General features: G+C 51.7%; 1 protein-coding gene across 1 annotated transcript in view; it reads right to left on the bottom strand.

Annotated features, from left to right (window-relative positions):
• Positions 1-503: 503 nt before the first annotated feature.
• Positions 504-12,944, bottom strand: part of Dnah10 (dynein axonemal heavy chain 10) — a 122,999-nt gene continuing 110,558 nt past the window's right edge. The window contains 14 exon segments of the mRNA XM_052755466.1: positions 504-869; positions 1,249-1,394; positions 2,641-2,821; positions 4,585-4,752; positions 4,842-5,053; positions 5,203-5,334; positions 5,732-5,903; positions 6,538-6,633; positions 6,732-6,941; positions 7,175-7,375; positions 8,276-8,459; positions 10,608-10,762; positions 12,024-12,178; positions 12,549-12,653. Coding sequence (XP_052611426.1) covers positions 723-869; positions 1,249-1,394; positions 2,641-2,821; positions 4,585-4,752; positions 4,842-5,053; positions 5,203-5,334; positions 5,732-5,903; positions 6,538-6,633; positions 6,732-6,941; positions 7,175-7,375; positions 8,276-8,459; positions 10,608-10,762; positions 12,024-12,178; positions 12,549-12,653 — 2,264 coding nt within the window. The 3' untranslated portion in view covers positions 504-722.

Below are 12,944 nucleotides of genomic sequence, written 5' to 3'. Positions count from 1 at the left end.
CTTGGGCAGGAACTGAACACATGCCCCAGCAGCCGCAGCCTTCCATGCGCTTGCCCGCAAAGGGCAGGTGCTGGAGCCAAGACGGGTAGAACCCCACACCAGTGGCTTAACAGGAAGAGAATGCACTTGCCTTAAAACTTGCACTGGTGCGTGCTGTGTCCAGAGTTCTCGAGAAGATGATGGAGAAGCAAAGCTAAGGCTAGAGACGCTGCTGCCGATTATAGCACCCACATGGCGGCTCACAATTGGCTGTACCTCCAGGGACCCCAACACCTCACATGTGGTGCACGTGTATTCAGGCAGGCTCACACACATACACAGAAATAAAATCTTAAAAAACAACAAACAAAAACTAAGTGTGGTGGTGCAGATTTGTGTGTGACCCCCAGCCCTGGGGAGGTGAAGACAGGGACCCTGAGGCTTTGGCAAGTCAGTAAGCGCCAGGAAACACAAGGAAAGTACTTGAGGAATGAACAAGATGGACATGTATCCACACACAAAAACCCATTGCAAAACAAGATTCATTTAATGGAAAAGTATGTTTAGATGGCTGATTTCAACTGCAAGGAAAATCAGCATCAAACACCATCCTCCACCACTCCACCTGGCCCCCTGGGGAAACTCCCTGAAACGACCTCAGTCTCCCATTCTTGGCGAGGCGTCAGCACCGGTGTGGCCTGCCACAGGCATGGTAGCTCCATGTAGTCCTCTGCGTGCTGGGGTTAATCCGAGTTCAGGGTGAGGCACACCCCCTGTAGCACCCAGTGTGAGATGTGCTTCGTGGTAAAGAGGTCAGCTTCGAACACTAGGCCGACTCCCATGGCATTCCTCCTCATGGAGGTGGTGTAGACTGGGGTCCGGAAGGTGTTCTACAAGGGAAAGGCAGGTGACATCCCCTCAAGGTTGGAGGCATCAGCTCGTGACTAGAGGGATTCAGACTGAGTACTTCACCATGGGGTAGCTGGGTCAGTGCTGCCTGGTCCACAGACCATCAAAGATGGTCCCCAGCCAGGCAAAGTAGAAGGCGCCACTTTCTGACTCAAATAGTGTGTCCAGAATTTCCTAAGGAGGGAGTTTCCCCCGGCTCTGAGCTTGGACTTGACCGCTGTGGATGATGGACACCCACATGCATGTGTGCCAGAGTGTTTTCCCCTGAACTGGCCCCATAGCGTTAATCTTGCCCCCCCAAGGCTTCCCTATCCCGCCCTGAGAGGGAAGGCACCATGGGGCCAGGGAGGTGACTGTCACCTGCAGCTTCAGGCGGTGAGCTTCAATGGGGATGATCTTCAGGATAGGCAGGTCCACCACCAGCACCTTGGGCTTGCTCTTGATGAGACACCCTCTCTCTATGTCCCAGTCAGCGCCCTCCAGGTAGAGCCCCGAGACAAAGCACCCTGGGGGTGACAAGATGCATCTGTGTCTTGTGGGGCTACTCTCCTCTCAAAGATGTACACAGAGGACAAGTACAAAGGCCACTGAGGGGGCTCAACTCTGCCCCCACTTCCCCGTGTGAAAGAATAGCTAGACAGAAGACAGGGCCCCAAGGAAGTGGGTCCAGACGGCACCTCTCTCCCTGGACTCTGGCTTCAGGGCACACAGCTCAGAGCGGGCACATGATAATCCCAGCATCCTCTGAACCAAAGGGGGAAATCCAAGAGGAGTGTGGTCTCTAGCATGCAGAGACCCCAAAAGCAAGAACATCAAAACTTACTGGTGGTCTATAGTGGTTAGGATTCTGCGCTCTCACCAAAGGCAAAAACTGTCCACCTGCCCCACAGAGTGGCAGCTGGATGCTCACCAGCGAGACCTGAGGGTCCCCGAGACTTGCCCATGAATCCACTCTCAACCAGATACAAGGGGCTTCTGTTCTTTGCAGTTCAGTGGACTCTGGCTAGGGGAACAGTTTCCAGCTGGCACCTGCGTAGTCAGAGTGCTACTGGCTGAGCTGAAATCAGCACATCTTGTAGCAGATGGATCCCATGGGCAGAGGAAAGGGATGACTGCAGCCCTTACAATTGCAGACCTACTTAAAACAGTAGGAGAGGTTGGGGTTTTTGTTTGTCTTGTTTTTTCTTGATTTTTAGATTGTGCAGTTCTCAAGTGGGAACTTTGTAGTGTCATATCACAATGTCAAAAGGTTGGGCATGAGCAGGGAACCGGTGGCGCACACCTTTAATCCCAGCACTCAGGAGACAGAGCCAGGTGGATCTCTGTGAGTTCGAGGCCAGCCTGGTCTACAGAGCAAGATCCAGGACAGGCACCAAAACTACACAGAGAAACCCTGTCTCAAAACAAACAAAAAGGTTGAGCATGCCAGACCAGGCTCCTGGCTAGCCTATGTGTTCTTTGGCTCTCACACTTCCGCCCTTCAGGGAAAGCCACTCAGGGATCTCTTTGAAAACTCACTTGACCTGGGAGCCTACTTGTCACAAACTAGCATGGTTAGGCCTCCCTGCCATCCACCATGACTGTGCTAGTCTCCAATGAGAAACTGCTCTCTGAGATACCACAGATAGCACTGTAGGCGGTAGCCCAGCTCAAGCATGGCCTGATCCACACAGTGCTTGTCCCTTTGAGCTGGGGGATGGTCCTGGGAGGAAAGCCTCAAATGGAGACCAAGGTATGTGACCCTCACCGTACCTTGCCCAGCACGCTCATTTACTTCATCAGCATCCTGGAACTTGGTCACTTGTGTGAACAAGGTGGACCGGTCCAGTGGCCAGCCATTCCTCCGGCATGTAGCCTGTACCAGTGCTGTGAGGTAGGACTCGGGTATGTGCAGCCCTGAGAGCCACATCACACTGGGCTCGCTCTCGGTAACCTGGTAGGGAAGGTGGACAGGAACAGGAGCCTGGGCTGTGACACCCTGTTCTAAGCTGATAAAAGACCCGATCTCCCATGGTGACAAATGCTGATGTTAGATCAGTTAGCTGCCCATTAGGGAAAAAGCTGACCACCAAACTCCAGGTGGGCCAAAATATTTAGGGGGACACCAAGGTCATCAAAGTGCTTGCCACACAAATGTGGGGATTTGATCCTCAGAACCCACATTAAAAACATCAGGCATGGTGGCACATGCTTGTAATCCCAGTGCTAAGACAGGAGAGAAAGATCTTTAAGGTTCCCTGACCAGCCAGCCTAGCCAAACCAGTGAACCCCAGGTCCTAATGAGAAGCCCTGTCTCAACAAAGTCATGGCCCATGAGGAATGACACTCAGGGTTCATGTCTGGCCTCTATACACATGTGCGCACACACACACATACATACAGACAGACACAAACCCACAAAAGTACCACATCAGACCTCTCACAGTTCAAGGGGAGAATCGCAAAGTCCAGAAGCCACCAAAGAAAAGACTTTTGACTGCGTTCAAACTTAAAACCTTCACACACACACACACACACACACACACACACACACCACCACCACCACCACCACCACCATCATCATCATCCGAGTAAATGGCTCCCAGCAGGGAGGAGTCCATGCAGCACCAGCAGACCAAGGGTTGCTTTCTCTCATATACAAAGAGCTCTTAAAAACCAGTGAAAAGGGTTAAGGAGACGGTTCTTGGACCAGCACTTGCCACACAAGCCTGAAGACCTGGGTTTGGACCCTTAGAAACCACATAGCTGGGTGTACTGCCACCCATCTGTCACCCTGGGGCCCCTCCACGAGACGGGGGACAGACCAGAGGATGGCCAGAGGCTCACGGGGCAGCTAGCTTGTAGGGCTTAGCAGTGAACCAGGGACCCTGTCTTCAAATAAGGTGGAAGGCAAGGATTGACTCCCAAGTTGCCCTCCGACTTCCACATACAAACCTGAATGCATTCCTTCACACACACACATAGACGCATACTTCATACATAGAGTTTTAAGAAAATCAATATAAAAAGATGGAGTCTTCTATCAAAAGGAAGCAGACATGACAGTTCACAGAAAACGCAAATGTCTTTAAACATACGAAATACCCTCCACGTCACCTTCATTAAAGAAATGCGGGGCAAAACAATCAGATGTTCCATTGGTGATCAAAGGCCACAAACTCAAAAGGCCACACAGAAGAAAACAAATGTCACTCCCCAAGTATTATGACTTTGACTTTCTAGAAAACCCAGACAGACTTCAGCTCACACCTGTAATCCCAACACTTGGGAGGCTGAGGCAGGACGATTGCCACCAGTTCAAGCCAGCCTGGGCTACAGAGTTAGAGGCTATCTCACAACAACAAATATATCAAGTGCATGTGTGCTCTGTGGTACATGGTATACACACTGACTGCATTCATGGACAGTGACCACAGTGCTCTTGGTGACACAAATGTACACAGTTGCCACCTAAATGTTACCCCTAGGAGGAAGGATAAAGACCCTAAAAATGAGCTAGAACAGATGCCAAGACGTTTAGATGAAATCATCTCATGTGCATAGTAAATCAGACTCACAAAGGCATACCAGCACAGACTGCCCCATGGCAACTGAGGGCATCCCTGGGACACCCGATACACATTCACAGGGGTCCACACTGGGAAGACGGGTGTGGGTGGGTGATCAGAAAGAGACCCACACTGGCCCGGCACTCACCCACAGTGTGTACTGGTTGAACCGCCGCAGGAAGTAGAGCATCCAGTTTCCAAGGGTCTTCAGGGTGTCGGGGGCAAGCTTCCTCCAGATGTTAGGGATGTGCCCGATGAAGAGAGACCTGGCTACGTCATCTAACTCATTGCTCATCCCAACTTCCCCAGCCAAGGCCTGTTGTCAGAAGAGAGTCCTCAGCAGGGCTATGGAGGGCCAGGGGCTTCCCCCGACAGGTAGGTCCATGCCCACAGGGTCACACTCACTCTCTGGAGCTCAGCCAGAGACCTGGTCATGCGAATAGCGAGCTTGTTGAAACGTCCCAGCTCCTGCAGTAGCACCACCGAGGTGGGTGAAATGTTTAAGCCCAGGTGCTTCCGGACCAGGTCCAGGTCAAAGATCTTGGGCATCTTGTTCTCAATGTCCTTGGCCACCTGGCCAATGTAGTCATCACGGCTAATGCCACTGCTGGATTCCCCTGAAAGGAGGGCACTTTAAGAGATTTCGAGGCTAGCTGCATGGAAGATGGGGCTCTGAGAGCCTCCTTGTTCTTGGGCAAGCTACCTGCATCCACCAGTAGCACCCCTCTGCCCCCAACCCAGCTAAGGGGCTCCCTGGCAGCTGTACCCGTCTGTGGCTGTAGTTCCAGCAGATGGGACCACATGTCTCGAGCTGCCTGTGTGTAATAGCCAATCTCAGCATTGGAATGGAGACCGAACACTTCCGGCGTGTTGGCAAGTGGGAGGGTCTCAATGGCTTCTAGAATCAGAGAGAGAGAGAGAGAGAGAGAGCAGGTTGTACTGGGTGTTCCTGATCACATCCCCTGCACAGCTCCCAAAATCAAAATTAATTCCATTGCTGATGTGTTTTAAAATAAAGGCCCTATGCCACCTCTCCCGTCCACATGCACTGTATCTGCTGTGCAGATGGCCGAGTGACCTTCCCAGTGTCACCGCCCTTCGGGGTGAAGTTCCAGGGTTGGTGACCTCAGCTAAGGAGCAGCTCTAAGGTGAGGCAGGGCCCAGGGGACAGCCTCACTTGACCAGTCCAAGAGACCCACCAGGAGATGGTGGCAGAGAGTTCGAGTCAACCACAGAAAAAGCAGATGAAAATCTGTCATCTCTCAAAGAATTTTCTTCACCCTGGGACAGCTCACCCACAAATTTATCCTTCACGTCACCCACGGGGATTTTATAGTCCACCTCCTTGTTCCGGAAGAAGTGGAATGGTTGAAAAGTATCGAAAATGAAGTCTCCCAAGTACTCATCCATGTAAGTGGTGAGGATACGCCGGTCAAAGCTGTCGATGGCCCGGCCTCCGTACATGACCTGAGGTCAGAGTAGGGGAGAACCAGTGGGGACCCATAAGCCCGCATGCACCTACAGCTCTAGCCCCTCCCACTGCCCAGCTCCAACCTGTCTACTCAAATAGCCTTCTGGGCCAGATAGATAAGAAGGGGGGCTTATCGATAAAATCATGCTGTGGTCTTGATTTTTCTTGATTTCTTGAACAGAACAAAAGTATGAAGCAGCCCACAGAGAGCCTAAGGTGACTGGGAAAATTCCCAAATGGGACACAGACAGACAAGAACCTAGACACTAGCAGTTAGTCCTTCTGCATTGCAGAATTCCCCGAATCTAGAGCTTTCCCCCACGAGTTCAGCTATAGTCAGGGTACCCACACCCCAAGAACACAACAAGGCTCCCTGGATGTGCTCAGTACATTGCAAACTAGGAACTGCCCTGAGGAAGATTAGCAGGGGCCCAGTGGCCCTCGAGCCACACAAGAGACCTCCCTGGGAATGGAGTTTGTCAAGGAACGACAATGAAGAGGCAAGAGTATTTTTCAGGGGCCTTGGGGTGGTAAGGAGTGTGTGGGGGACAGGAACAAGGACCAAGGGTTCAAAGGAGAGGTGTCTCAGTCCCAGACCCCAGCCCTCAGGAGGCACCCAGGCCTCATCACCTCTCCGATCAGGTACTTGAGGCTGCCCCACGGGATGCGCGGGTCACGCTGCTGGAAGGCTTTCGTTAGGTATGTGTTTAGGATTTCCATGCAGACCTTAGAGAGGAGGAAGAGCTGTGGTTGGCACTTGGAAGGCAGGTGCAGAAGCCAGCCAGGTAGGGGTACACTGGCTGGACAGACGTCGCCATGCTCACCTGGAAGTCGGACTCATTGAAATCATAGTACACATTCCAGCCGATCTTGCCAAACTTCCTCCTCTCTTGTACCACGGCGTGGAAGAAGGCCAACACGTAGACCAGGGGCTTGAAGGCGATATGTGGACACTGCTCCAGCATTTCATGGGAGATCTTGAAGTAGGTGGCCCGCATGTTCAGTTTGAGCCCGTTCGGCGGCTCCGTGACTACCTGCAGAAGGGCAGAAGGCTGGCCTGACCCAGGAGCCCTCTGCCACCTCCTGCTCCCATAGCATATCTCCAGCTGGAACGGGAGATCTAGAGAGCACACACACACACCCAAGTCCCACAGCCACTTAAGGAGAGTGGGGTGGTACACGGGGTATCCCCTTCACGCTAGGATCCCTATGGCAGTGACCGGGACCAGAGCTGTAGTGTCTCTGTATGGATGCCCCCAAGGCAGACCTTTAAGGACTTCTGCAAGATTCCAATGGGGAAGCCCTTGGTGGGGTCTGTGGTGAGCCACAGACGGAAGTCAGGGTGTGGCTTGGTGATCCTCTCTAGGGACTTCTCCAGGTCCTTCAGCCACTTGACCAGGAGGTGACAGTTCTGCAACATGAGCCACTGTCCCCGAGCCACGGCCGTCTCCAGCAGCTGCAGTGCCACCTGCAGGAGGAGTGAGGTGGGGTGGGTGGGGGCGGACGATAGTTCCCAAGCTAGGCCAACCCTGTGCTTCAAGGGAGCCAGAAGGACCCAGGGATCCAGGAGCTAAGGCGGAAACCATCCCGAGACAGTCTTCCTGCCATCTGAGACCTCAGGGCCAGTCGTGGCTTACACGATGAGCCTCATGCCTCTTCAGCCTCCACAGCCCCAAGATCCCTAACTTCCTTCACAGTCACACTGCATCCGAGACTGCACCCGAGCAGGCCTGCAGGAGTTCTTCCCATCCCTCCAGGAAGCAGAACTGGCCCAGAGGATTCAGACCTACAGGGCCCGGAGCACAGAGGTGGTCCACGACCCCTTCCTGAGTGTACCACAAAGGCAGTAGCCCCTCCTTCAACACTGTCTTGGTCTCCAGAGGCCCCGAAGCCTGGGTGGCACTCACATGGAAATGGCTTCCTCCGGTTTTGAGGTTGGAAAGTGAGTTCTGCCTGCTGTGCCCTGTCTACCCAGTGTCATTATTCCTGTCCCGGGCGCTGGTGGCCGTGTTTCCCAGAGCTTCACAGACACTTCATAACAAAGCCAGGGCTAGTGGTTGGCTTCCTCTGACCCCGAGTTTCCCTGAGTGCTGTGCCCTGTCACAATGAGCTGGCAGGTAGTATGGCATGGGACAGACAGCCTCCAAAGGGCCACCTGAAAAATCCCCAGGAGCCACATGCTAGGAGCCTAAGACTGCTGACCCATACGGGGCCATGGTGACAGGGGCCTTTGAAGTGGAGTCCAGTGGTCACAGGAAGTGAGGAGACCACAGCCAAACCATCTCCAGTGTCACGTGGTTTGAGCCCGACTTCCTCTCCCCCCCGGGGAGCACTGCTGGCCACAGCTCACATGGAACCCACTAGTTACCTTTTCTTGACCTTGACCCATTGCAAGAAACTTGAGGCGATTGCCCCCAAAGCCACTCCGCTCAGCCAGCTTCATGAGGTCACTGGCAGGGTCAGAGCCAGGACTCAGGATGAATACGATGGGCGAATTGGGGGTGCTCTGCTCGAAAATGGCCTCGAAGCTGATCATCGGAGGCTGCACATACCTGTCGGGTTGAAACAGAGAACGTGAAGCAGCCTGCAGGACAGCTCCAGGCCACCTCCCTACCCTATTGTCTCACCCCACCCCTCAGCATCCAGAACTTCGGACTAGGGCTCTCATGTAGTTCTTCACACACTGGTCCTGGGTTTTTTTTGTTTTGTTTTTTTTTTTTTGGTTTTTCAAGACAGGGTTTCTCTGTGTTGTTTTGGAGCCTGTCCTGGAACTCGCTTTGTAGCCCAGACTGGCCTCAAACTCACAGAGATCCGCCTGGCTCTGCCTCTGAGTGCTGGGATTAAAGGCATGTGCTACCACCGACCGGCTAGTCCCGGTGTTTTGAGAATCCTGCTACACACAGATCCGGCACACCAGGTGATGCCCTCCTGGAGCAGAGACCTCTCTGGCTCCCTCTACCCTATGTGATCTCTGCACACTGGGTTTCAGCAAGTTGATCCTGAGCCGGGTGCTTTGACCTGCCCTTCGTGTGCACAGGCCTCAGGCACAAACCCAGAAATCACACATCAACAGCTCTATGGGCATGCCCCACACTGCCCCATAGGTGTTTAATCAGTTATACTCTAATTTAGATAGTGTTTGTCCCCCAAACAAGCATGGACCCCAACATGATGTTATCTGGAGGTGGTGGGTTTAAAGAGTGGAACCCGCTGGTCACCAAGGCACGAGCCTTGAAAGGGATTAACACACTTCCAACAGGACTGACTGGGTTCCTTTTCATGTCATCAGGTAGTTACAAAGTGAAGCTCCTCATGTGCCTGGCTTCTTTAGCACATGGCTCTTTCTCTTTTTGCCAGGTTGTGATTCTGGCCATCAGACTCATGAGCCAAATAAACCTCTTTCTGTTCTGTACCACCCAGCATCAAATATTTGGTTGTAGCAAGGTGGAACTAAGACAGCAACCAATGCAGAAAGAGAAGGGGATTTCATATTTAAAAAAAAGAAAAAATCAGAATTCCTGCCGGAAGAAGCCTCTGTGCAGGGTCAGAATTGGCTCATTAGAAATCAGTTTAATACTGCATCTGTTTAGCAGAGTAGCTTCCCTTAGGACCCATATGACTTGTGGATCATCCACAAGTTCTGGCAGGAAGGTGGGTACAAAGTCCCACACCTACCCAAGGAGCTACTGGCAATGGATAGAGTACTTTTTCCCCCCAAAGCTGTGAGCACGGTAGGTCCACCACACTCCAATGGAAGGCCACATATCCAAGATATATGGACAGTACAAAGAGGACTCAGTGGTTTTTAAAAGGTGAGAACGCAAGGATGGGAGGAGCCAGAGGAGGGGCGCATATGGTCAAAATGCATTGTATGGAATTTTTAAAGGACTAATGAAGATTAAGAAAAGGTGCCAGCCGGGCGGTGGTGGCGCACGCCTTTAATCCCAGCACTCGGGAGGCAGAGCCAGGCGGATCTCTGTGAGTTCGAGGCCAGCCTGGTCTCCAAAGCGAGTTCCAGGAAAGGCGCAAAGCTACACAGAGAAACCCTGTCTCGAAAAACCAAAAAAAAAAAAAAAAAAAAAAAAAAAAAAAAAAAAAAAAAGAAAAGGTGCCAGGCAGTGGTGGTGCACACCTTTAATCCCAGTTCTTGGGAGGCAGAGGCAGGCAGATCTCTGAGTTCAAGGCCAGCCTGGGCTACAGAGTGAGTTCCAGGACAGCCAGGGTTACACAGAGAAACCCTGTCTTGAAATAAAATTAAATTAAATTAAATTTAAAAAAACACCACAAAGTGGATAGCTGCTGAGGAATGACACCTAAGGTTGAGGTCTGTTCTCAAAGTGCGCGCGCGCACACACGCACGTACACACGCGCACCCACACCCACACACGCACCCCCCCCCCACGCACGCACGCACCCACCCAAGCACGCATGCATGCATGCATGCACCCACACGCACACACACGCACGCACCCACACACACCCCCCCACACGCACCCACCCACACACATGCATCCACTTTCCCACATATGTACCTGTACTCCCACACATGCACAAATTAATTTAATAATTTAAAATATTAAAATACTTTTAAGTTTCCCTTTCTGCCTGACGGTGTCCCCTGACGTTTGTCTGGAGCACTTGGGCCAGGTCCCTTAGAGCAGGCTAGCCCTGCTGCTGTGGACCAGGGGTGGGGCACTCACTTCTCTCCCATGGTGAGGGTCACGTAGTCAGTCACTGCACGGTATACCCGGTCTACCCGGAAGCAGCGTAAGATAAGCAGTTTCTGGAATGCAGTGATGTTTTCGTCATAGCCCAGGGGGAACGGGAACTGCTCCAGCGAATCCAGGTCATACCACTGCCAGAAGCAAAGAGTGTTGACCGTGGCATCAGCTCAGGAATGGCACGGGCCACCGTTTGTATGTGACGGTACCAAGAGCCACCAAAGAGAGAGGACAAATCTGAACTTTTGATCCAGCTCTTATTGTTGACACCAAAAACCATGAGTTGCAAAACTGGAAAAGCCAAGTCACAATCACTATGGAGTTCAGATGGCACAGCAGGGAGCCAGGAGAGGTCCAGGAAGTATTTCTTGGAAGGATGGATGGACAGGTGATATGTGATGGAGAGATGGAAAGAGAGACAGATGAACAATTATATGGATGGATGGATAGATGAACAGTTGGATGAATGGATGGACAGGTAGATGGGTGATAGAGGGATAGGTGGATAGATAAACAGTTGGATAGATGGGTGATGAGGCAGATGAATTAAAGGATGGACTGGTGGACATATGGACAGACTGATGAATGGGTGATGGCTAGATGAACAGATACATGAACAGTTGGATGGGTAAATGAACAGATGGATGGATGGGTAATAGATGGATGAATGAGAAGATGGATGGATGGGTGAATGAATAGATGAATGGATGGGTAATAGACAGATAGATGAATAAATGGATGGATGGGTAATAGATGGGCGAATGAACAGATGGGTGGATGGGTGAATGGATGGGTAATAGATGGGTGAATGAACAGATAGATGGATGAATGAGTAGATGGATGGATGGTAATAGACAGATGGATGGATGAATAGATGGATGGATGGGTAATAGATGGGTGAATGAACAGATGGATGGGTAATAGACAAATAGATGAATAAATAGATGGATGGATGGGTAATAGATGGGTAAATGAACAGGTAGATGGATGAATGAGTAGATGGATGGGTGGGTAATAGATGGGTGAATGAACAGATGGATGGATGGGTAATAGATGGGTGAATGAGCAGATGGATGGGTAATAGAAAAATGGATGAATAGATGGATGGGTGATAGATAAATTGATGAACAGATAGGCAGATCAGCAATTAGATGAATGATTAGATGGATGGAGGATAGAGAGATTATGGATGGATAATGGATAGATGGATGGATAAGGGACAGATGGATGGGTGAAGGGGGGCTGGTTCTCCTACATAGATCACAGGACTGGATGAAGTAAAGTATATCCAGGGATTCAAGAGCACTGCCCACATGGGGTAGCTTCCCTGGAAAGTGTCTTCCTGGCACCAGGGAGGCTGTGTAGGGAAGGAGAGGAGAGAATGCGCACACTCACGTCCTGCCAGGTGGTGATGTGTTGCTCGATATCATCGGGAAGCTCCCCAAAAATGTCTGAAAACGCCTCTGACAGGAGCATGATGTCTTCCCAGCCCTGGTCTGACAGCCAGGTACACGGCTTCTTCCGTTTACTCTTATCCAGGGAAATGTTCCCTAATCACAGAGAGAAGAGGGTGACAGCATGGGCTGTTCATGCCCAGCACACTGACCATGCACACCACATTTCCATGGTTCCTGCTTTGGGGGAGTGGTCCCTTTGCCAACAAGTGAGGAGGCATGGGCTGGTGCTTGGCACCAGTGAGCCCAACTGGGCAGCTTGGCCAGGCCTCCAGTCTCAACACAGCCCCTGGCAAAGGTGCCTTGAGCCAACCAGGAAGTGTTTCTGAGGGTTGCTGAATGACCTGTGCCTTTGGACACCAAGCTTGAGAGGGATTTTGCTGCTGGTAGTGTTTATAGTGAATGGACACACATGTCCCAGGTGCCTGGAGAGGGCAGGAGAGTGAAAAGCCAGTAAGCTCGTTACCTTTTAGAAAGAAGTCCAGCTCCTCCTGGGGGACCCTCCCCTCTGCCTGCTCTATCTTGATGGTCATGTTGAAGGAGAAAAGAAGCTTATGTCTCTCAAACAGCCCTGTGGAGAGATGGAGACAGGGACTGCACTTCAGAACTGAGGCCCTTGCACGGGGCATGCCCAAGTCCAAGGGAAATGATGTGAATTCCCACATTGCAAATGGCTTCACTTGACCATTTTTGCATCTGATGGTCATGGCTGTCCAGATGCAAAAGGGCAGTCCGTCATGGTGGACACCTGTGTGCACTTGGCACAGTCACATCAACCGGAGTCACATGTTCTCTAAGTGGAGGATGTTCAACCAGGGCAGGAGCCACCTTCTCCACAGGCAGCAGAATTGAGTGCTGGGAT

This window comes from Peromyscus californicus, unplaced genomic scaffold, assembly GCF_007827085.1.
Source record: "Peromyscus californicus insignis strain IS unplaced genomic scaffold, ASM782708v3 Scaffold_2__1_contigs__length_46816999, whole genome shotgun sequence".
In the NCBI taxonomy this organism is placed as follows: domain Eukaryota; kingdom Metazoa; phylum Chordata; class Mammalia; order Rodentia; family Cricetidae; genus Peromyscus; species Peromyscus californicus.
The sequence above is the reverse complement of the archived record's forward strand: the minus strand, read 5'-3'. Positions and strand labels throughout refer to the sequence as shown.